This window comes from Triticum urartu, chromosome 1, assembly GCF_003073215.2.
Source record: "Triticum urartu cultivar G1812 chromosome 1, Tu2.1, whole genome shotgun sequence".
In the NCBI taxonomy this organism is placed as follows: Eukaryota; Viridiplantae; Streptophyta; class Magnoliopsida; order Poales; family Poaceae; genus Triticum; species Triticum urartu.
In genome coordinates, this window is record NC_053022.1 from 420,212,810 (window position 1) to 420,235,549 (window position 22,740).

General features: G+C 42.6%; 3 protein-coding genes across 3 annotated transcripts; 1 reads left to right on the forward strand and 2 right to left on the reverse strand.

Annotated features, from left to right (window-relative positions):
- The first annotated feature begins 1,211 nt into the window (after positions 1-1,211).
- Positions 1,212-9,398, forward strand: LOC125515635. Its single transcript, XM_048681151.1, has 14 exons — positions 1,212-1,430; positions 1,522-1,611; positions 2,001-2,066; positions 2,940-3,005; positions 3,121-3,209; positions 3,297-3,342; positions 4,349-4,403; positions 4,946-5,022; positions 6,272-6,422; positions 6,507-6,640; positions 6,712-6,816; positions 6,909-7,040; positions 7,483-7,514; positions 8,361-9,398. Exons 1-14 carry the CDS (start codon positions 1,413-1,415, stop codon positions 9,253-9,255), a joined length of 1,956 nt encoding a protein of 651 aa, XP_048537108.1. The 5' UTR covers positions 1,212-1,412; the 3' UTR covers positions 9,256-9,398.
- Positions 9,278-12,413, reverse strand: LOC125515616 (peptide chain release factor PrfB3, chloroplastic). Its single transcript, XM_048681128.1, has 6 exons — positions 12,111-12,413; positions 11,655-11,872; positions 11,153-11,353; positions 10,617-10,829; positions 9,776-9,956; positions 9,278-9,689 (listed from the first exon to the last, which is right to left on the reverse strand). The coding sequence occupies exons 1-6, from the start codon at positions 12,247-12,249 to the stop codon at positions 9,412-9,414; spliced, it is 1,230 nt and encodes a 409-aa protein (XP_048537085.1). The 5' UTR covers positions 12,250-12,413; the 3' UTR covers positions 9,278-9,411.
- An 8,002-nt stretch (positions 12,414-20,415) lies between these two features.
- Positions 20,416-22,215, reverse strand: LOC125515626. The gene is made up of 3 exons (XM_048681140.1): positions 21,261-22,215; positions 20,915-21,066; positions 20,416-20,735 (listed from the first exon to the last, which is right to left on the reverse strand). Exons 1-2 carry the CDS (start codon positions 21,709-21,711, stop codon positions 20,981-20,983), a joined length of 537 nt encoding a protein of 178 aa, XP_048537097.1. The 5' UTR covers positions 21,712-22,215; the 3' UTR covers positions 20,416-20,735; positions 20,915-20,980.
- Between the last annotated feature and the right edge of the window lie 525 nt (positions 22,216-22,740).

Genomic DNA, 22,740 nt, shown 5'->3' on the forward strand with positions numbered 1-22,740 from the left:
ATGTCATTGGGCTGGCATGCCTCGACTACCTAGCGACTGCTGTAGTTATAATTCACGGCGATTGGTATGGTCGGGGTGGGGTAGCCGATCTTAGTTCAAGAAGATGGAGAAAAACCTACGAATTTTAAATCGTCCGCGAAATCGCCACGATCACGTCACTATTGCCACCAGGGAGCCTCGACGCCATGATAGGATAACCAACGCAAAATTGTCTAAAAGTCCTGCTAAACGTGCCAAATTCAATAACAACCTCAAAATCCTCTATCTCAACTAAAGAATTGCCGCTCGTGCAAATTTGAGAAAACTAAAGAATTGCCGCCGTCACCAATATTACAAGCTAGTATGACTGTTGAGAGCCGCCCACGTAATCCTCCCGCGTTTTCGGCCTCGTCGTGGTCTTGTGGATGATGATGCTTTGCAGCAAGATAAAAGTTTCTTTTTGGAAATAAATAAAAGTTGGTACAGTAGACCCGCAAAAAAGAAAGAAAAAAGAAACGATTGTAATTGGGGTAGACTATAAATTTGAACTATACGAAGGACCTGGGCGCACACCGCCACATTAATCCGTAACCTGATTTCTTCTTCTTCTGCTGACAAAGACCCAAATCTGCTCCCCGACCCCGTCCTCTCTCCTCAGTCTCGGAGCCAGGGGCGATCCGTCGACCTCGCCTCTCCGCCGCCGTAATCTCCTTCTTCTTCTCCGGTGCGCCTCTCTTCCCACCTCTCCTCCACTTCGTTCCGCGAGACGTAGGTCCGTTCCTGCCCCGTGGGTTTCCGCGCCAGGGAATTCAGCCTCTTCCTTGGAGCAATTGGAGATTTAGGCCCTCCAAGAAGATGGCTTGACGCGCCGTCAGATTTGGAATTGCTCGATGATTTGAAAATCGCGACGCGATTTTATCCTGATTAGTTCTTTTATATCATGTCCATCCAGAGCCGAACCCTACTGTCCCGTGTACCTTTGCTTCCTCTTCCGCCTGAATCCTGTGACCTACCTTAGCGTTATCGCCGACGCCTCGATCCGGTCGCCGTTTCCGTTTTTCCTCGCCGGGGACACCGCGTTCCTGCCGTCTCCATTGCCATGTGTTTTACTTTTCTCTCTCTTTGTTTTACTGTAGATAGACGAGTAATAATTATAACAACATGCTGCTACTGTTCTTCATGCCTTAGATGTTGAAGTACTAATCGAGTAACTTTTACCATTGTTTTACTAGTTACTACCGTGAGCTGAGTGAGATCGATAAAGAGTGGAGGTCGCCAGTTCAGCCTCAAGAGTGAGGGGAGAGTCTCAGGCTTGGGAACCTTTTCCTTTGGACACATAGCTTGATAAAAGCAACACCCGGGTGTCGCTGAAGAAGCATAGATCGGGGAGTTTTCTTGGCCTGAGAAGTACAGGAGAGGAGAGTAGTGATAGCATGGCTTCAAAGCTTGTGGTTAGTTACTAATCCTTTTTTTATTTCACGAGATCTATTTTAGGGATGCCTTCCTCCAGGAGTAACAAGGGTGAGCACTTCATGTGCTTAGGTTCTTGGAATCCCTTGGGATGTGGATACAGAAGGATTAAAAGAGTACATGAGCAAGTTTGGCCCCCTGGATGATTGCATTGTTATGAAGGTTTGTGACAATTCAACACCCGCAATCAATTTGATGAAGCATAGTCTTTCTTGTGTTGTTCCTAAGTTTTTCAGCGCTGATGTTTTAAATAATTTTATACTTAATATTCATCGTTCTTTAAGCAATGTTGAAAACTGAACTGTCTCTTGTCTAATTGATGGTCTGCCCTCGATCTCGCAAAGGCACACATGGATATTGTTCTTGCAATCAAAACAAGTTTGACTTTGTGTTTTTTATCTTTCTCTATTATGTCATTTGTTTCGTCAAGGGACGACCGAATTTTGTTTTCCTAGCTTTGGGCTACATCATTTTTTACTCAAATCATGTTTTATTGCTCATTTCCAATCCAATAATTTACCAGCATGTTTTGTACCTTTACAAAATGTCAGGATCGCTCATCTGGTCGATCTCGTGGTTTTGGATACGTGACGTTTTCGTCAGTAGAGGATGCAAAGGTAATAAACGGGAATCCCTTCAGTTTATTAGGACTTTAATTGTATCTTATCTGAGGCCAGTGGCAAATGGTAATGCTTACTCTCTATTGTTTACGTTTCATTCCTTGACAATGTACATAACTAACCTCTACATTGCCTTTTGCGACAAAGATCTTTTTGTTTTTACCTCTCTTGTGGTTGTATACTGTACATCTAGTTGATCCCCACTGAGTGTGAGGTTCTCCTCAGTTTTAACGTCCTGTAATGGCATCTTGCTTGTTTATCAACTATTTAAAGAAAATGGGCAACTAGTAGTCACTTAATACATGCTATTGCTTCGCTCAAACCAATCATATTGAACACTATCTAAAGTATAACAGTAAATGTTAAACTAACAAAAATTTGTTAGGTCTAGATGGGTACTTTATCAGTGTTCTAGCCATCAACAATACTCCTTTCGTTCCAAAATATAAGGTGCATTAATTTTCTGATAGTCAAATTTCTTTATGTTTGACCAAGTTTATAGAGAAAAATATCAATAACCACATTACCAGATCATTATCATTAGATCCATCATAAAATTTATTTTCATATTTCATTTATTTGGTATTGTAGATGTGGATATAAACATTGGTCAGATATAGAAAAGTTTGACTTTTAGAAAAAGCTATATACCTTGTATTTTGGAATGGAGGGAGTGTGCCGGAAGTACAGACATTTCTAAGCAAACCAATACATTTTCCTTTGTCTTGGTAATGCTTTAGTCAACTGAATGAAGAAAGTTTTGAGAAGTGATTAGGATATGATTTGATGGCATCTTTTGACTAGTTTAGTTATATATGATTCTCTCCTGTCGCCTCTATTAACTCTGCTTCTCTGTGTACTATTTTTTAGAATGTCGTTAACTCTGAGCATATTCTTGGAGACCGAACTCTGGAAGTGAAGATAGCGACTCCCAAGGTAAATATTAGCAAAAGTGGAAAATCTCATCTACCATATGCAGCATACGACAGATCTTCAGTGCCAGACCTTTGCTTGCCTTTTTTGGTAACGATGTGATGAGTTCTAAACACAGGAAGAAATGCGAGCTCCAGGAAACAAGAAAGCTACTAGGATATTTGTTGCTCGGATTCCACAGTCTGTGGATGAGTCAATGTTTCGCAGGTGAGCTCCAGCACAATGTTTTGCCATTGTTGATCTATGCAATCTTCAATATATGAACTTGTCTAAGCATTGAGATTGTTTGAACAGGCATTTTCAAACTTTTGGAGAAATAACAGATCTTTATATGCCCAAGGTGAGGAAATTAAGCTGATATGAGATATATAATATTCTAGATCGAAGTGCTGTCATCTAGTTTTGTTCATGTTAGTGTATTTACTAAAACTCTGGTAATATACAAACAACAAAAACAGTTGCTGATTGGCATCAATTTTCTGTATGTTAATATCTGCAACCTTCTCTTTTTTGATAGTACATTGAAGATATATTTCCAGCCAACGTTTGCACTGTTTTAGTGGAAGTTACTTTTCACGTTAAAGATTACCAAATTACTGATTTAAAGACTTTACACCTTTCCTGGCCATTCACAATCACTCAAGGAGGCAAATACCAGAGAATGTTCTAGTTTTCTTTTGACTGACAATTAAAATTGATGCTGTTGAAGCATCTTTAGGACATATTTCAATATAATTGAACGCATAAACCTGTTATATAGCCTACCTTAACTTGTTTGGGACTAAAGGCTTTATTGTTGTTGTTGTTGCTGCATAAACCTGTTATACTATGGTCAAGCTACTTCCCTGACACGTGTTCGATTGGTTTTGAAAACCTGGCAAGACACAATGCCTTGATTTGTCAAGTGTGTACTGTTGAAGAGAGATTCGTCCAGTATAACCTAAGAATCTTTGAGACAACTTTCCTTAGAAGTTAGAATGATTTTTCATCTAGTCTTTGGAGCTTCCATATCTAATAAACCCAGATTATTGTGATGGACATAGATGAGGGTTCAAGCTTACAGACTTGTTTACCGCTAGACACCTGTGGAAGCATACAACCTGTTGAGGAGTCTGGTCAGCTCGCTTGCATCACTTTAGTTAGAATAGACAAGACAGGTGGAATTGGATTTTCACATGCCCAATTTCCTTTATTTTCTAGTCCCTGTAATATCTTTTTTATTTGCTGGCCACCTGTTTGATGCAACCATTCCATGATTATGTCCAAAATATTCTACAGAGAAATTGCAGTTTGAGTCAAGATGCTTCTGCTAACATGGGTTTTGTTCTCCCACTGATCTCGTGCAGGAACTGGGTTCAAAAGAACATCGTGGAATTGGGTTTGTCACTTTCCGAAGTGCAGGTACGTGTATAGAATCTTCTAAGAGACGTTTAAATAATTAATACATTGGTAGGTCAGTTGAACTAAATAGAGGCCGTGTCAATTAATTTGGATCAGGGGAGTATAACTTCGGTCTTCCATGTGATGCAAAAACATTGCCTTTGTACTATAGCAATATAATGGTGGGACTGGTGCTTGTAGTGCCGCCGTAGTACAGCAAGACCCCCTATGAATTTCACCATCACCCATAACCTTAAATTCACGCAGTAGGGTTGTAGCAGCAATGCCCGCACTAGCTTACATTTTTAACTGATTATTGTCTGTTTTGTAACTAGAGTTTTGACTCAGATCTACGATCTTACATTCTTCTGCCTAAGTGCTTATTTGTTCTCATCTACTTCACTTGTGCATGAGGCATGAGCTAGGATTTGACTTTAATTTGGAAGCTGCATTCCTAAATTATTCTTGGAACTTCCATTTGCTTCACCATTTACCACGAGTAATATAGTGCTCCTCAACAACCTGTTTAGCTTTAGTTTGTAACTTTCAACTGTAATTTGTAGAATGCGTGGACAATGTCATGCAAGAAAATCATGAGATTGATGGTTCAACAGTTGTTGTTGATCGTGCAACTCCGAAGGTACATTTCGCAATTCACTTAGCTCAGTGTTTGAACTTGGAATACATGTATTATTCTGTGTGCCCCATCTCTAATACTTAAACTAGAACTAACACCCAGGGTTGACGACTTGACGCTATCGTTTAGTCTAGGAAGTAGGAAGGATTGTTTTGGGGTTGAACTGGTCCGGGTTGTAATATCTAATCATACCATGATCCTACCAATTTACTCCTTCTAGTGCTTGCAAAGTAGTGGATTGTTTTGCGGTTGAACTGGTCCGGGTTGTGATATCCAATCGTACCATGATCCTACCAATTTACTCCTTCTAGTGCTTGAAAAGGGGTTATATTGGACATGGGCACGATCCCCAAAATGCAACTTTGATTACTTATTCCTATTGCAATGTATGTATAAAGTTGAACAAAACTTTATTGTGATTTTTGTCAAGATAAACCTATATGTATGATTATCATGTGTCCAATCTGAACATTTTTGAAGATACATATGCAGTCAGAGTTTTTGAAGTTTGACTTTGCTATGTCCACAACGACCAATTTTATGAATTTTGAGGGAGTAATAATACATACAATACAATTCATTATAACTATGTACCCTTTTTATCTTTATTTATGTATTAATGTGTTACTTAAGAAGTTGGAAGGTCATAGCAAATGTATATGCTTTTCTTGTTTGATGAACCTGTACAAACAAATGTTTCTATACAGGTTGAAAATTGTTGTAATGGTAGAATTAATGAAGAACTGTAGCATCTAACAGTAATAAATGATACATTTTCAATGTACTGGAAAATGGAGGCAGTATGAAAGCATATAAAGAACATAAACACAGACTAAATGCTAAATTCTGCTTACAAATGTAGGTCCGCAGGATCATGATCCTAAAGATGCTACAATTAGCATTCGGATGCGACCATGATCCTATAAAGGGCTTCTTTGGAACGAAGAAATCGAAACACTCAGGGGTGTGAAAAGCAACATGATTATACTCAGGGATGTGAAAAGCAATATGATTATACTCAGGGATGTGAAAAGCACATGATTATAGTGTTATGGCTTGGTGATCCCATATGAGACAACCACAATAATTGCTCAACAGAGCTGTTTGAATACTGCACAGACATGCACACATTTTGAGATTAGGTTTTACTTGATTAAAGAGAGATAAAGAGATCAAGGACAACGGCTTTGGTAGCCTCACACTCGTGCTCTAGTTATCCACTTACGATATTGCTTTCCCTCCTACATAGCAGGATGAAGAAGTCAGGCACCCTCCAAGGAGGGGGGGAGGAGCACAGGGCGAGGGTGGTTATGGCTCGTACAATGCATACATTACAGCTGCTACCAGATATGCAGCTCTGGGCGTACCAACACTGTATGATCATCCTGGACCAGCTTATGGAAGTAAGTCTTGAGCTCTACACTTTGCCTGATATTCTGACTTGGAAACAATTGATTGTTACTGAATGTTGCATCAAAATTGGCTAGGAGGTTACTTGAATGAGCCCCCTGTATCAAGCAAAAAGATATTTATTGGTAGACTCCCACAAGAAGCAAATACTGATGATTTATGGGATTATTTTGGCCGATTTGGCAGAATTGTGGATGCATACATTCCAAAGGTTTGGCTCTGCCCATCATTATTGGTAGTGTTTAGTCTTTTGACAACTTACAAACCCTAGTGCCATCGTAGGATCCTAAAAAGAGCGGCCACCGTGGTTTTGGTTTTGTTACTTTTGCTGAGGATGGTGTAGCAGATCGTGTAGCGCGAAGAAGTCATGAAATTTTGGGACAGGAGGTGAGAAAACAAGAGCCACTGCCTCAGCTCAGCCTGCCAAAAATGTCAGTGTGGAGATTAATTCATTGATCTGCCTTGTGTTTTCTCCCCAGGTTGCTGTAGACTCAGCTGCACCTGTTGAGGGTGGCCCCAGTCGAGGCGGTTACATGGAACCACCTGGGCCATATGGAGCTTACAGCCCGATGATGTCTTATGGCCAGTTCTCTGGCAGTCTTGGTTATGATGTAAGTAGAGAGCAGTAACTAAAGCTACTACTGTTTTCATCTTCTTCATATATATTTTTGTGAAGCGGCATAGGCTTTAAATTAGTTTCCCACTCGCTCTTCGACTTTCTCGATTATCACTTGTGAGTTGCGAGACGTTGGCTAACAAATCTTTCTCACGTTTCAGTATGGTTATGGTCCCAGTGGAAGTAGCAGCAGATCAAGAGTACAGCCACGGTACAGACCGTACTGAGGCATTTTCTTGGAGCATCTATGCGACGTGATAGCGAAGGAGATGCTAGTATGACCATGATAGTGAAAAAAAGGATGTTCCGTTGTCAGGATTCTATGGTACCGTGTATACTTATGTTTGTTTTTGTCCAGGATATGCGTAACCCTTTTTGTTCATGACGATTTTTCTGTATTCATGTGCCACCGGAAATTTGATCATATGGTGCGGCAGACTCTGAACATCACCGATTATGCTAGCTGGCACTGGCAGATGGGTTAGCTGTGCAGTTATTTTTTTACCGTGTGGTGGTTAGCTGTGCAGTTTTATTACGTTTTTCAGCGTTGGGCCTATTTGGTTTGCTCGTTCCTTGGGTAAATTCGGCTAGCCAAGGTTCCGGTTGCCCAAGTTTTATCCGAGGATTACTCTGAAAAATGCACATGTGTTGCCAGCATCTGGCAATCACTGAATCAAAGGCTAAATTCTTCAGACATCTACTGCAACGCGCACCCTTCCCTTGGTTTTGGTAAAGTGAACCTACCGGGCCTTGTTAGCTGTTACCATCTTTTCTTAGTTTGCTGTTGCAGCATTGTTGCCTCATAAGGACGTCGATAACTGCCCGATGTGTGGCATGTAGTAACACCGTCCACACGTTTTTTACATTAAAGTTGTCATCCGAAAAAAACAAATCTCAAAAAAACTGAAATTTGCCATCCAAACAGTGCTTCACAACTAAAATTGTCATCCAGTTGTAACTAAAGCTGTCATCAAAAAACGTGTAGGCAAAATTGCTTCATGTCACATGTGTGGACGTTATCATTTGGGAAAAAAAGGGTTGCAGCACTGTCGCTGATTTTAGTACAATGTTGTACGAAACTAAGCAGACGAGTCAGACAAGCACGATTTCACAACCCACTACCATGTCAAACTAGCCCAGGTCAACAAGTACTTCCTCTGTAAACTAATATAAAAGCATTTAGATTACTATTTTAGTATTCTAAATACTCTTATATTAGTTTAAGGAGGGAGTAGTAAACTACTGCGATGATGTGCATGACCCAGTGCCTCGTGCTACCAAGTGACCAGTTCTTGCTGGCTACCCATCTTCTTTCGCCGTTGTCAAATAACCTGCCATGGAGAACCCGCTTCACGGCGGAGCTCGACGTCACACGGGGTTCATCCTACGGCAGGTTCGTCTCCGGCGTGCGCGACCAGCTCGTGCTCCATGCCGGCGCGACGCGCCACCTGGAGCTCGTCTTGCTTCCAGCCCAGTCCGAGGACCCCGGCAAGGCTCCATGGTTCGGCGTCACGCTCCGTTGCGGCTCCGGGCGCTCGGCGCTGCTCCGGATACGCGCAGACAACCTCTACCTCTCCGGTTACCGGAGCTCAGACGGTCTGTGGTCCGAGTTCCTCGGTGGCTCTCTCATCGCCGGCGCGACGCCGATTTCGTTCGGCGATAGCTACGGCGACATGGCGAGAGTGGCCGAGACGGCACTCGAGGCACTCACCCTCGGCAAGGAGGAGCTCCAAGCCGCGGCGGAGCGCCTCACGGCCAGCGCCGGCACTCAGCAGGAGATCGCAAGATCGCTGATGACCATGTCGGTGATGGTTTGTGAGGCCATCAGGTTCAGGAGCGTCGGCGGCGCGCTCAGCCACATGATGTGCAACGCTGCCCGGCGAGGGGTGCTGCCGGCGCACATGGTCGAGCAGGTGAAGAACTGGAGGAGCCTGTCCGAGTACTGGCTCGAGGCCGTCCTCTACGCACAGCCGTTCCTGCCGTACATAGAGGCCGACGGCAGCCAGCACTATGGCCACATCCCCCAGCACCTGCTCGCGCCGGCGAAGATCGACTGCCAGGACCACGCCATGATGGCGCTCGGCGTCGCGCTGAACCGGCAGAGGGGGCTGCAGGACAAGCACCCGGCGGCCTTCGACGAGCATTGGCGCGCCGTGCGCGTCCACGCTCGCAAGCTTGACAGGGAAAGAGCATCTGCATCCGGCACATGAGTCGGAGGCTTGGAGTAAGCTCTTTCCTATACCTGGTATATTTACCTTTTTGGCTTGAAATGTGACCCATGTTACAGAAGTTATTCTCCGGTAATGAGCTATATCTGTATCAGCAAAAATGGATTTACAGAACTGCACACGAATTCTTGCGTATCGTCATCCATGTCTTGAAACAATACGACCCCTGATGAACGGTTCGATGTCGCCTTCCAGGACCGAGTTGAGGTCGGACAACTGGATGCCCGTGTTAAGATCATGGACGAATTCCTGGGGCCCGAACGTGTATCGTCTCGTCTCGCGGTTGCATCTTTCCTCCACAGCTTGTTTCTCGATCATCTTCAGGTTTGGTACTCTTAGTTCTCTTGTTATGATGAGGAGCTTTGCTTTCAGCCTGCTCACGGCTTTTAGCTTGTTTGCGAAATAGCTTCTTTCACCTGTGGAGAGACCAACCCAGTACATTTAGCCTGCAGCTATATGCGGGTTCCCACTTGCGTGAACATTCTACATTTATGTCCATTACCTGAGCTTTCGGCAGTAACTCCGCTTGGTATGTGCTGAACTCTCACAGTGGCACCATTTCTTCGGTCTCGATTTTTAAATTCACCGGGTAACGGAGAAATCTCCAGATCATTGTCATCCAAGTGAAAATTAACCGGTCTATCCAAGAAGAGAGGAATTATATCGACTCTAGCTGAAATCGCCTGGAAGCTTTGGTAGGTTTAGAGTTAGCCATTCTGATGTGAAGCATTGTTATGAAAAGATCATGATAAAAATAAATCCATTCTAGTATCAAGCATCACAGGGAAAAGATCACAGTAAAACACCCTTCTGATGCAAAACGGCATAAGGAGAAAGTTATGCCAAAAATTGCACACACAATCTGGGCCTCCAGAACATTGTACCACAGTTTCTCCAGAAAACTAAATGAAAAGGGTTTGAACTGGGGAGACTTAACATTCTAGAACCCAGAGGCCAAAGGTCACAAGTGGGACTTCACAGAATGCGTGGGTTGTGATTTACACCAACATAATTGGGTGTAAAGAAAATGCTGAATTCTGAAGCAATATCTTGAAAATGTAAATTCAATTTAAACATTTTAAATTTTGTATTGAAGTCCATGTCTTAATTTGTTCCAGTTCTTGAGGGAGCGTGACATACTTCTATCCTTTACTCAGCATCTAGGTGGTACTTCTATATTTTGCAAGTTGCTCACTGACATAGATATATTCAGTACATGCACACGAGTCAGCTCTATTGAAATGGTTCTGAAAGTACGACTAAGGTTTTATTGATATAGCATTTGTGTTTAATTGTTTGGACTGAAAAATATCATAACAAATAGGAATAGAAAATGGAATCACCTTGCCAGTGCCAGAATTTTCAACGGAAGAGTAGATCATTCTGTGCATTCCTTTTTCTCCAGAAAGGGTACCAAACATGTACTCTGATTCAATCTCCATTGCTGCAAACTGGGTATGACCACTTGTTGATGCGATCTTCTCTACCAGTCCTTCTTTGCAACCTTGCCTTTGTGCCCAACTTGTATACATGTCAAATAGCTTCTCTGCCCATAGCTGCAATCAGAAAAAGATTTCAAAAGGGTGGGGATAATCAAAGGACTAGGCTCAGATAAACATGGACAGATGTACTTCTATACTATATCATTGAAGTGCTGATAACTGCTGACTAAGATTTGGAACAAATATTAGCAATAGCCATCCTTCACATTCGTTGTCTTAATAGCATATTACATAAATCCAATTTAAGACAAATTAATGATAACAGAATCGTGAAGTAGAGTGGTATTATGGTCAGTGCTACATTGGTGTTGCCTAATTGTAACAGCATCAAGCTTTGATCATATTTAACTTAACCAATGTCGCGACAATCAACCGACCTCTGAAGCGACACCCTCTGATCCAGCAGTGACCATGATACAAGCTCCTTCCTTGTCATATGGACCCTTAAGAAGCTCGTACATCTGGTAACGATCTAGAAACTCACTAGCATCCAAAGAGATATCATATGCTTGCTTAAATAGCTCTCCGTTTATGACATCCATGCCTGCTAGTTGACTTATCAGCTTAGCCTCTTCAGCCTGCACATTAGATCTAATGAACAACAATAACAGAATATGCTAAACTCTAATCCATCATTTCCGCAGTTCACAATGAAAGCAAAAAGGAAAGGACACTGATTCATAATTTCTGAAGTGGCAAAGGGAAGTAACTGCGCACATCGTTTAGTCCATCTTCTGCTTCTCAAGCATGATCCTTGTGCCTTTATATAGCATAACTGTTTTATATAGCATGCTATATAAAGCATATTTTGAGGGGTTCAAATTTTGGACAAAGTAAAACAGTTCACTGAACTCACATTATGCATCTATAAGCAAGCACCTTATATAGAAGGTCTTTGAGATGATCAACCGCTCTGATGGCATCAGACAGGGCAGAGAGCGTCTCGTGTGACTTGGCCGGATTGTCCCACAAGTTATGGCTTTGCAGTACTTCTTCATGCTCGATTCTCCGTGCTTCCTCCCTCTCCAGTGCATTGGATGCAGACAACTCCACCCGGATAACCGCATCTTCGATCCTCCTTTTCCAGGAGTACAAGCCTTAATAAAATTACCAACAGATGTCATTAGAATCAGTTCTTTTAGTTCTTGTTTTATGCTAGCAGTTTAGCAAGACGTTCAAATCTGACTCGCACATTGGGTGCATTCAGGTGGCACATTTTACTCAAATTCAACTGTACGGTCAGTACGATCTTAATCATGGAAAAAGTTTAGGACCATATAATTTCCAATCATTCTAATTGATTGATTCACTAAACAACTGCGAAGGCGGACCTACCGAGCTCCTTGTAGGTGGTGGCAGTGTCACCACGGCCGTCCGCCGGGAGGGCCGCGGGGAGGGAGAGGCGGCCAGCGCGGGAGCGGATCGCTGACGCCCGAGCGGAGGCTGCCGCCGGCGGCGAGGCTGCCGTGGCCATGGCTGTTGTAAGAATGCGAGCGGTGGCCGGCGCGGATGATGTGCGCTCGTGATTTTCAGAGGGGTTCGGGGGCGCGGTGTGCGGCGGAGGAAGGTATAGCCTGGCGTGGTGTGGCTCACACGCGCCTGATCCTCCGCCCAATCGCCACAGCCCACAAGGCACAGGCCAACTTTTCCGTGCTTCATCAGCTCGTTTATGCAACCGGATTTTTTATTTTGTTTTAGAAAAACCTTCTGATCTACTTCATCAAACATTACAAAGAACACGAGAAGTAATAAAAATAACATTTATGTTCAACTATCTAGGGACAACTACAAGCACTTAGCGAGCCAAAGGCACGTCGTCGTCATTGCCCCGTTCTCACTAGAGCCAGACAAACTTTGTTGTGGTAGACAGTCAGAAAGTCGTCGTGCTAAGTCCTGCACACCAGAACATTAACCACTGCCGATGAAGAGAAGCGTATACCGAAAGAATACAACCTGTACATGCATGAGCGCAGACGAATAAAGACCAAATCCACACAGACCCACCGAAGACAATCACCAACCGAATCTAGCGAGATCCACCAAAGACACACCTCCACACCTTCTCTGATGATTCGAGACGCACCACTGGACGGGGGCTAGGCGGGGAGAATTTATGCCCTGTTCAAGAAGAAGACGCCGCGTCGCCTTTCTAAACAGAACACAAACTTTAAACAAACTAAAAAACACCTAAAAACGAAGCATGAGTTATCCCGCCAACAAGGGTCAGAATCCATTGTGCCTCCATGGCCCTAAGGCCACGGGAGACAAGGTAGATCGAGGCAGCACCGGCGGGAGGCGAAGAACCCTAAGGCCACGTGAATTCAATTGTACAACAGATTACAACCTAGGCTAGCATCAGGCCCTAGACCGTCTTCGAGCACGGTAATTACTTACACTAGTATAATGCCCGTGCGTTGCCACGGGCTTCTGAAATATTTTGCTGATTGGAGGTGCCCGTGCATTGCTACGAGCAAATGCTTGTAAATAAATCAAACCAACTATTATTTTGAAAAAATGAAATAGATGATTAAATAAACAATACTTGATTCAGACATATATTTTACATTGCAAAACCACCATCTCTTCCATTGTTTCTTCCCTAAATCAATCACATCTAACGTTTGTAGGTAACATGAATATGCATGAAAAAACAAGGTGATTTTATAAATTTATGAGTTACTCATGGGTTGTCCTCTTAATTTGTCATGAGACTACTTCACCAGAAATTGAGCTTAGAAATCACCACAATGATTGTCCTCAATGAGTTTGCCATCTTCCTTCACAATGATTGTGTGGAGCCTTCGAGAATGAACACGAGCATTGATAAAAGGTAACATTTATAGCACGATCACACTCTAACCTTGGGGCACAACGCTTTCTTTCCATGCCAGCTCCCTTCGGTATTTCCCTCTTTTCTCTCAGCTCCGACACCTCCATCCGTCCTTCCTAATCCTCTATTCTTTGTCCTTCCCTCATTGCATGTCCACCACTCCCACAGTTCCGCTACCGCACTCAGTTCCCCAACTGGCTAGAAAATATGGTGGATTGACATAAAAACCTGGTTGCCACGGGCTTCTGAAATATTTTGCTGAAGTTATATAAAGATAATGCATGCTAAATTTCACAGCTAGGATAATATAACACGGTCACAATTGCATAATAATTGAAGTCCACTTCACTTGTAATATAAACTAATAACAAAATGGCAAACTAACAATGAATATATATGAAGTGATGATCCAACTCAAAATATATTACAAACTATTGAGATCTACTTGATGCGCTTAAGAAATTCTCGCACAATATTATGAAAGTTGTCTTTAGCTTCATTTGCATGATGTTTGAGAAAGTATAATAAAAAGTTGCTTCCTCAACTCATACCCATCATGCAAAAGTATATGTTTCACGTGGAAGGTCTAAGCACATGTGTAACGGAAAATACTCGCTGTGCAAACCGGCTTCGCCAAGTCTTTACCATTCGACAAAAGCATAAAATGGAAAAATTATTATTATATTAAATATGATGACAAGAAAAATAAATGGTTGTATTATGAATTAATTACCCACCTACGCTCATTGGAATACCATTAGGAAATAAACGTTGCCATTTTGATATATCAGAATGCTATCCTGATAGCTTTATTTTGAGTGCTTCTTTGAATTCTCTCACAAAACCTTTTGATTTCACTAAGTGCCTCGGATTTTCCATCTCCAACGGTTGTGTTGTATGAATAGGGTCCAAAATAGATAATCGATGTGCCTTTGTGGATAACGTACAAGATGTATCGACCGATGGATTCACATGGAAGATAAATCTACAAATGGTAGCTATTAGAAACAACAATAAACCATGACAAACAATGGACAAAAGACCTTACTTACCATGTTGCATGATGAGATGTTACTGTCTATCCCAGGCAGCTATCAAGCAAAGTTGTCATTCCAACCCAATAGAAAAACTCCACTCCACCCCATGACGCACCCTTCACTTTTCCTATTGGACTCTCCCCTTCGCTCTCGATTTCCCGCTGTAAGACCCCACCTCGTCATGTGCTGCAACAGAGACAATTGTTTTTTCATATTTACAATATAATAGAGTGAAACTATATACCATATTTTATTTTTCCTGGGAGCATAATGGACTAACTTGTCAATGTAACCTCGGTTGTATACTACATCTACATCCCTGTCGATAAACATGTGCACTATTGAACTACCTACGCATCTACATCTCTATGAAGATACATATACAACTGCATCTTGGATGAACACTATTGTCAGTTTACTCGCATGAGCCATTCAAGGAAAGTAGTCTCTCTGTTCTAGTGTACCTAGATGTACGATGAAACAAACTTGTGAACCAAAGCAATTTGAGTTGACGGATGGACAGAGGAAGCGGGGCAAAGATGATTTATTTATGGGCGATGGTGAATTGCTACAAATACATATACCCCATCACTCCTACCTTCCATGCATGTCAGCATCCGGTGCTACCGCTTGATTCCCTGAAGATTCCCTAACAAATCATTTCATATAAACTACTGTACCTAGCAATGTAAAAATACAAAAAGGATAGAATCACTAACCTATATAGAAAAAATGGCACACTTCCGACCGTCCTGCTGTTTTGGCTTCAATTTGCCTCACCTTGCATGTCACTGCATCCTTAGGAAAAACAAACACATTGATAATTATAATTAAGAACTTCACCTACAACAAAACAGAACCGGGAGAAACTCATCGCTGTCATTGTCTTCCAAGGCCCTCATTGTCCTCTGGTAATATAGTTTGAGAGAAGTCCATATTACCCCCTCAAACTTGTCTTAGGCTTCACTTTACAAACCTCAACATTGTGTTCATTCAAGTTTCATCCTTCAACTTCATAAACCATTCATAATTATATGGGGTCTGCTTCAGTATAGCCACCTTAAGCGGGTCAATGGTGGAGATGAAAACTTACCCCTAAGGCACATAGGACATGACGGTCAAGTTAAGTACTAACCGCTTTATTATTCGGTGTATGTATGGCTCACATCGACATTGTTTTTTAACTTAAACATAACATAGACTTAGGTACTTATTGTTGAAAAATCCAATTTATGACCTGTAGGAATTTAGTATTACATATGAATTTAGTACTCCCACTGTTCCACTTTATAATGCGCCTTTGTGTGTAGCGTTTATACCAATGCGTGAGCTGACATTCTCATTTGGATAGGAATTGCCCTCCAGCTGCTCGCTCTGTCACAGCACGTGGGTGTCTGCTGCTGCGTTCCTGTGAACAGTCCAGGGCTACTTTAGTCCAAAGCAGCTTATGCGCACTACATTTCGGAATCTAGGCAAAAAACTATGTGCATTAGAATATGGAATGGAGGGAGTATTACCATGTAGTAGTTTGGCAAGAAAATTTGCAGGAATCAGTTTAGGCAGAAGAATTGCTAGTTTCTATTAATTCAATCCTCAAGGACATTTACAAACCAAAGTGATTTCGTTAAAGGTTTTCTTACAGGACATCCTTAGGCATGTATGTGCTTGGAATAGGCAAGTGTAGTCTATTGACCAGGTCACCAGGAATACTTCATCAAAAGCAAGCTAGGCAGAAGAAGAAGCAGTTGGTTGTGCCAGAATAAATAATTTACAACTCCAATTTTGTATCAGAAGTTTAAGAGGAAGAATAAAATTTACGAGATTCTGGAGAGTCTAAACATCAACAGTGATTTGTTCTTGTTTGAATACCAAGAAAAGAAAAGACAGTTACATGTACTACTAATCCTTCCTTTAAACTAAGGGAAAACAGCTTAGAGCATACCTTCTCTATCCATGCATTTATTTCTTTAGTGAACAGAAGCAGATCCGTTCGAATTCAAAATCATAAGCAACACGGCTCGGTGAAACAAAATATACACCATGAATGTTGAAAGGCTTGTTTGCTTGTCCTATCCTAATGCTCTTTCCATAGGACAATATAAATAAGAATCAAATCATAACCAGGGATCAGAAATTAAGGAATGCCACCAGTCTGACAAGTGGAATCTACAAATTAAACAACTTGGCTTCCCATCTCAATACACAGTTCAACTATGCACAAAAACTATTTAACAACTATTAAACGTGCGGGTACTGCTATACTGCCTAATCAGCTGTGTACAGATAAGATAACCATTTAATCTGCAACAACAAAATCAAGTAGATACATTAGGTTTAGTGCCTACTCTGCATCATGATATTTGACCTCTGAGCTGCATCCGAGTTGTTATAATTTTTCTTTAACTGTGCACTTAACTGAAACTCTGAAGTTGAGCCAGTTCCTCATCTTGCACTATTTCACTACAAAGATTGAGCAAATAAGTACAAAGAATAACAAAACTTAACCTAGCAAAGAATGCATGTCTATTTGGCCATCCTAAGAAAATTTCAGTAATGTATCCCATAGTTATTTGCAAGATGGCCTGACTAATCTGGATAGCGATCACATGTTCATTCATTTTGTCATATAGCAGTAAAAAAAGAAAATCCTTATACTCATTTATCATTTAATTAGAACATCGGTTTAATCCACCAACTTAGCGTGTAAGTTTCTAAAAGGGATAACGAAAATAAAACACAGCTATAGGTCTAGATGTCTATCAAGATCCAGTTGCACAATAGAATCTCAAACTACTGAGCCAGAACTGTGTTATTCAAAGGTTGAACCCTGAATTGAATAGTCAATATAATCTTCTGAATGAACATGCAAACTTAGATATATGGTTGTACAGGGGTGCATAACATTCAGTGGAAGCACCATCAAGAGGAAAAATATCCTGCGATAATAATCCACATTCCTGGGTGATCAAACATTCCAACCTATCACCATATTACCATATAAAAACTTGAATTGCTTGTTAGTGTTAAATAAACCCTCGTGCATGAAAAATATATGATTATTATATATTAATTAACAGTATTGATTACAATGAGAGAGCAATCCAAGCAGTACAATAAGAACTATTGCATCTTGAGGTATAGATTAGAACAAGAGAAACAAAAGAAAAATGTTCACCATTGAGAAAATCCTCGGAGATTAGCACCCCGAACTTTAGCTTTCCTTCAGAAATAAGGGTGGGGAATCTTAAGCTCCACAATTTTGTGCCGCCAATAGTTGATGCCTTCATAAGCTGCAAGGACCAATCTATAGCAGCACATGCAGCTCCACTATTGCAGCTTGAATGTCCACATCAGTATTCTGGTAAAATCAGAACATGTTCAGTATTTTGGTTAAAAAAATGCAGACCACAATTGTCTGTCATATGGTGCCTTGCCACTGGGTGTACCGCTACCATCTCCCACAGCAACTCCAGTGGCGTCCCTTCCGATCAGGGGCCTCCAGATCAGCGCCCAGCACAAGCAGTGCGCATACGGCTGCTACACGGCCATCCCCGCCACGACATGCAACAACATCAACCCGTCAGTAATTTTAAAAAGGGGTGTGGTGTTCTATTTTAGACGTGGCCCTTCTTTAGGCTTGGACATAATTTCAAATCTCTTTTTCTGTGAGTTCATCGGGACACAAAGTTTTTTACGTATTCTAAAAAGAACTATCATGCACACTGTGTTCAAATATTTGTCTAACAGCTAGTATAAATCACAATTCATTCCCGATAAGGGAAATAAGAAATTTTTAATAGCATTCAACTTGCATAAATATAACAACATTAATAATTAATCATTTTTTCTTCAAACTCTCATGGTCTCAAGGAAAATTTTCGGAAGGCAAATGCTATCTACCAACTGCACAAGTCCCGCTGCAAAATCACAAAAGAAAAGAAACTTTTTCGATCTGAGGCTATAGTTCCCCTTTTTTATCGGACATCAGGGATAGAGCCGATTTTATGGTCTTTGTGATGAGCTCAACAGGTCAGATCATACAGAAGTTAATTTCGATATGGAAGGTTACTTGCAAACAGTAATGCTTATGTCAGATCATACAGAAATAACTTATATGATTTGGCTACCGTGGCCAGAAAGAGGACTTGGGATAGATAGCACACCATGACCACAACTTGTTTCTAGTGGAAACTAATTAATATAGACTAAATTACTTATATGGTGCTCACCATGAATAGTTGCAATGCCCTCCCTAGAAAAAACGAATTTGAATCAGAGATCGATATAAGTTATAGCTCTTTCAACATCGTTGATGAGAAATATAACTGTTGCACCATGCTAGGCACTCAGATAAACTCCAAACATATTGTCTATTTATTTGCAAGAAATTTCAACAATCTACAATTAGTAAGAAAATCTAGGGATCAAAATGGTAAACTGTTTTAGGACCTTGCAACAAAAAAAACACTAAATCAGTAAAACTTGCAAAGACACAATTGCAGATCATGTGCTACTATTCTCAAAATTTCTGAGATCTCGTAAACTGAAGGCACTTCTATTTAGCCTAAATAGAGTGTCGCGATATTTGATTTTGACGAATTTCTTTTGGAACTCAGTGAAGGCAGACGATGTAGTTATACTTGTACGTGCATAGCCGCCACGCCGGACTTTGTCCCAATATCAATTATGATTCCCTCCACCATAAGAATTACACCACGAGCTTAGCACCTTAGCTTGTTCAGAATTTCAGCGAGGGCATATTGAACAAAGATATAGATCTGAAAACAATTAGGATCATGTCTTGTGATAATTTTGACTAAATAACTAAAGAATAAGATGAAATTGCCTCCAAAAGCCAAAACATTTTCTCATGCAATTTGGACTACATACGGAGCAAAATGAGTGAATCTACATTCTAAAATGCATGTGGTTCATAGTGGAATCTCTACAAAGACTTATATTTAGGAACGGAGGGAGTATTTTCTAACGTACTGTGATCAATCATAACTGAGAAATGTCCACTTTCATGAGTTCTGATTTGGCTCTGTGCCATTGTACTGATTATATCATTACATGCTCACTTTCTCCAGCTCCACTAAATCTCCACCATGGACTGAAATTGAAAACGTATCTGGTAACAGTGTCCTAACCAATCCCAGGTGCGTATTACTCCCTCCGTCCCATAATGTAAGACGTTTTTTGACACTTAGTGTCAAAAAACGTCTTACATTATGGGACAGAGGGAGTAGCTTTTAAGCACCGGCTCAGAAGGAAATACAAAGTACTATACTAACTCCTAGATCAGTGCACCGTAAAAAAACTCCTAGGTCAGTGTTTCTTATATAGCATTGTCTATAATTTGAAAGATTATGCAGTCTGCTACTTGGAAACATGTTACACGAGCAATTCTTTTGAGGTTGTCCAACTATTACTGGAAATGGTGTTTTCCATCTAAAAATACATTCATTCACTGTATTTAAGTTTTTTAACATTTGCAGCAACGGAACCTAAGAAATATATGTATTCCCTATAAATGGTGGATAAAACTATACACAAACAGCATACCATTGTGTCAACTGCACAAAAGAACTGTTGATAAAACCATACGGAAGGCAACTGAGCTTCTTTGCAAAGACTGAATGAAAGGATGATAGATAGTCTATACTAATTTATAATACACTTAGAAACAAAAACATATATGATATACTAATATATTGTATAGACAAAACACTGCCATTAGTTCTATACTTCTAGTGCATGCTATAGACATAGAGAAGACAATCGTTTACATTGCAGTATTTTATGGGCTGCTAAAAGAACAAACACCTTAAACTACAGAGGGCATGGGCAACAAAGAACACCTAGTCACAATGGTGACACTCACCGGCAAGCAAGCAGCGCATGCACAACGCAACCGTCTTAACCCCTTCACTCAATTCTTCATCATGTAGTTGAACTGCTTCCACCCCAGTTGCTGCACCTCGTCGTCCCTGAGGCGTTCAATGCCCAGCTAGAAGAAGGTGTTCTTTGAGGTGGCACCGGATGCAGCAGAACACTGGATATAGTAGGCATCGGCTAGCTCGGAGGCGTGCCCTGCATGCACCACCCAATCATGAGGTTACCACCCAATCATTAGTTAGTTTTGCCATGCACTGGAAAAGACCATATATCCATATTGGGAACAAAATCTCACTGCGACAATATCTCTAACAGTTCAGAAATACTACAAAACAACACAATAACACACATAGTAGCAGTAGCAAGCAACATACCCTGCACTCTTCCATCGAGTAAACATCCTCTCCCTGCTACCTCCACCCCCACCCAAATCTCAGTTCTCACTGCTCTCTGACGTAGCAAACACAACATGAAGCAAGCCTCTCTAGCCTCCCCCAATCTGAACAAATAGCAGCAGCATCTCCAACTAAATCAGAGGAAATAGGTAAGTGACTAATCATGCTAAAATATAAAAGATGACAGAAATTGCAACACATGATTGGACACTGAAAATTCTAGTGTTTATAAGTAGCTGACAGTTCTGAACAAGCACAAATTGCAAGCATACTGCATAAATGATTAGATAAGCAAACCATCAGGATTCAGGAAGCAAGAACTCACCGGTGGTCGGAGTCACCCAGGCGCACCGGCTCCTCCCTCGGACGGCCTCCGGCGTCACTGGAGCGGCAACCTCCGCGACATCGGCGTGCTTCTCCACCACCTTAGACACAGCCTTCCCACGCTTGGGCGCGGTCGGCCGGGACCAGCCCCTCTCGGTCCTTCCGCCTGGGGCCTGGCCGCGGAGCGACTCCACGGAGGCCTCCGAGGAGCAGGACGCGTTGAGGTTCACCGCCGGCGCATCTTGCAGCTTCCTCGGCGGAGGCAATGGGGACGAGTTCCCCTTCCTAGCGCCGTCGTCGCCAACAGCAGTGGCGGCCCCCGCGTCCTTCTTCGCGCCCTGCAACTCATCCTCTTTGGCCGGGTCAGCGGCCGGAGGCTTCTCTGGCGCCTTCCACATCGGCTTGGGAGAAGGTTTCCACGCAGCCATCGGGGCCTTGTTGCCCCCCGGCATCAGCACCGGCCTTGCGTCCGCCTCCGACGCCGCGACGTTGAGGGACCTGACCCACCGATAGGAGGAAGGAAGAACGGGGCGGCGGCGCGTCCTCCTAGAGGAGGGAGGAGCAGGGGCGGTGGCACGCCGGGAGGAGGTCGGGAGTGTGTGGGAGGGGCGCGGATAGGCGGCATGGGCGAGCGGGTGCGAGGGAGGAGGTGGGGGCGGGGCGGCCGGGATCCAGGGAGGTTGGGGGTCGGGCGGCGCCGGGAGTGAGGGAGAAGGTGGGGGCAGGGCGACCACCGAATCGGGGGAGGAGATGTGGGGGGCGGGCGCGCCAGGAGCTGGGGAGGAGGTCGGGGGCTGGCGGCGTCGGGCGGAGGCGAAGGGATCTGGAGGGCGGCAGCGAAGGGACGAAGGGGCGAACGAGGGCAGAGAGTCGGGCGACTGTTTCTCGCTCGAGGGTGCGGGAGTTTGGTCAGCGATTTTTTTTCGTTGCTTAATCTTCGCCGGTTTGTTTTCGTTCGTGACAAATGGGTTCTACGGGAGGTTAGGCGTGTGGGGGCGGGTGGGGGACTCGACGGAGTTTTCTTTGGTTTTTCGCGGCTAAGAGGGAGGTGGGAGGAAGTACCAAAGAAGTACCAAAAAAGACCGGGTGAGGTAGGACGAAAATAAAATCCGGAACGCGACCTATCAAGTGAGACATTAGGATTAGAGATATCAAAGGATTTCGACGTCACAATCTGGGTCACTATCAGGCACGGGGTTAAAATCACAAGTGAGGGTCATGCTGAAATCAAGGGATAGAGTTAACACGTAGGTCGAGTAGTGTAGCATTTTTCATGCCCTTGTCCTGTCTTCGCCCCTGTGTGTCAATACGTGCGTTCATGCTACTATCGAAGTTGGACTAAAATATGACCATGTCTTTTTACCAGACATAAAATTAAAACGGGTATTTCACCAATGTTTTTGGAAAGAGAGGGGTCCCCCCCCCCTCCATTTCATAGCATCAAACAACAGTTCACATCATTCACGCCTGCTAGCGTGGTC

Bases quoted from the DNA above. Each gene is read 5' to 3' on its own strand.
- LOC125515626 (XM_048681140.1), bottom strand. From the start codon at position 21,711: ATGCCGGGGGGCAACAAGGCCCCGATGGCTGCGTGGAAACCTTCTCCC. The intron at 21,067-21,260 runs GTGAGTTCTTGC...CCTCTGATTTAG, and splicing joins CTGGGTGACTCCGACCACCG to TTGGAGATGCTGCTGCTATT.
- LOC125515635 (XM_048681151.1), top strand. The intron at 6,423-6,506 runs GTAAGTCTTGAG...AAAATTGGCTAG, and splicing joins TCCTGGACCAGCTTATGGAA to GAGGTTACTTGAATGAGCCC. The intron at 7,041-7,482 runs GTAAGTAGAGAG...ATGGTGCGGCAG, and splicing joins CTGGCAGTCTTGGTTATGAT to ACTCTGAACATCACCGATTA.
- LOC125515616 (XM_048681128.1), bottom strand. From the start codon at position 12,249: ATGGCCACGGCAGCCTCGCCGCCGGCGGCAGCCTCCGCTCGGGCGTCA. The intron at 11,873-12,110 runs GTAGGTCCGCCT...AATTTTATTAAG, and splicing joins CACCACCTACAAGGAGCTCG to GCTTGTACTCCTGGAAAAGG. The intron at 9,957-10,616 runs GTGATTCCATTT...CAAAGCTTCCAG, and splicing joins AAAATTCTGGCACTGGCAAG to GCGATTTCAGCTAGAGTCGA.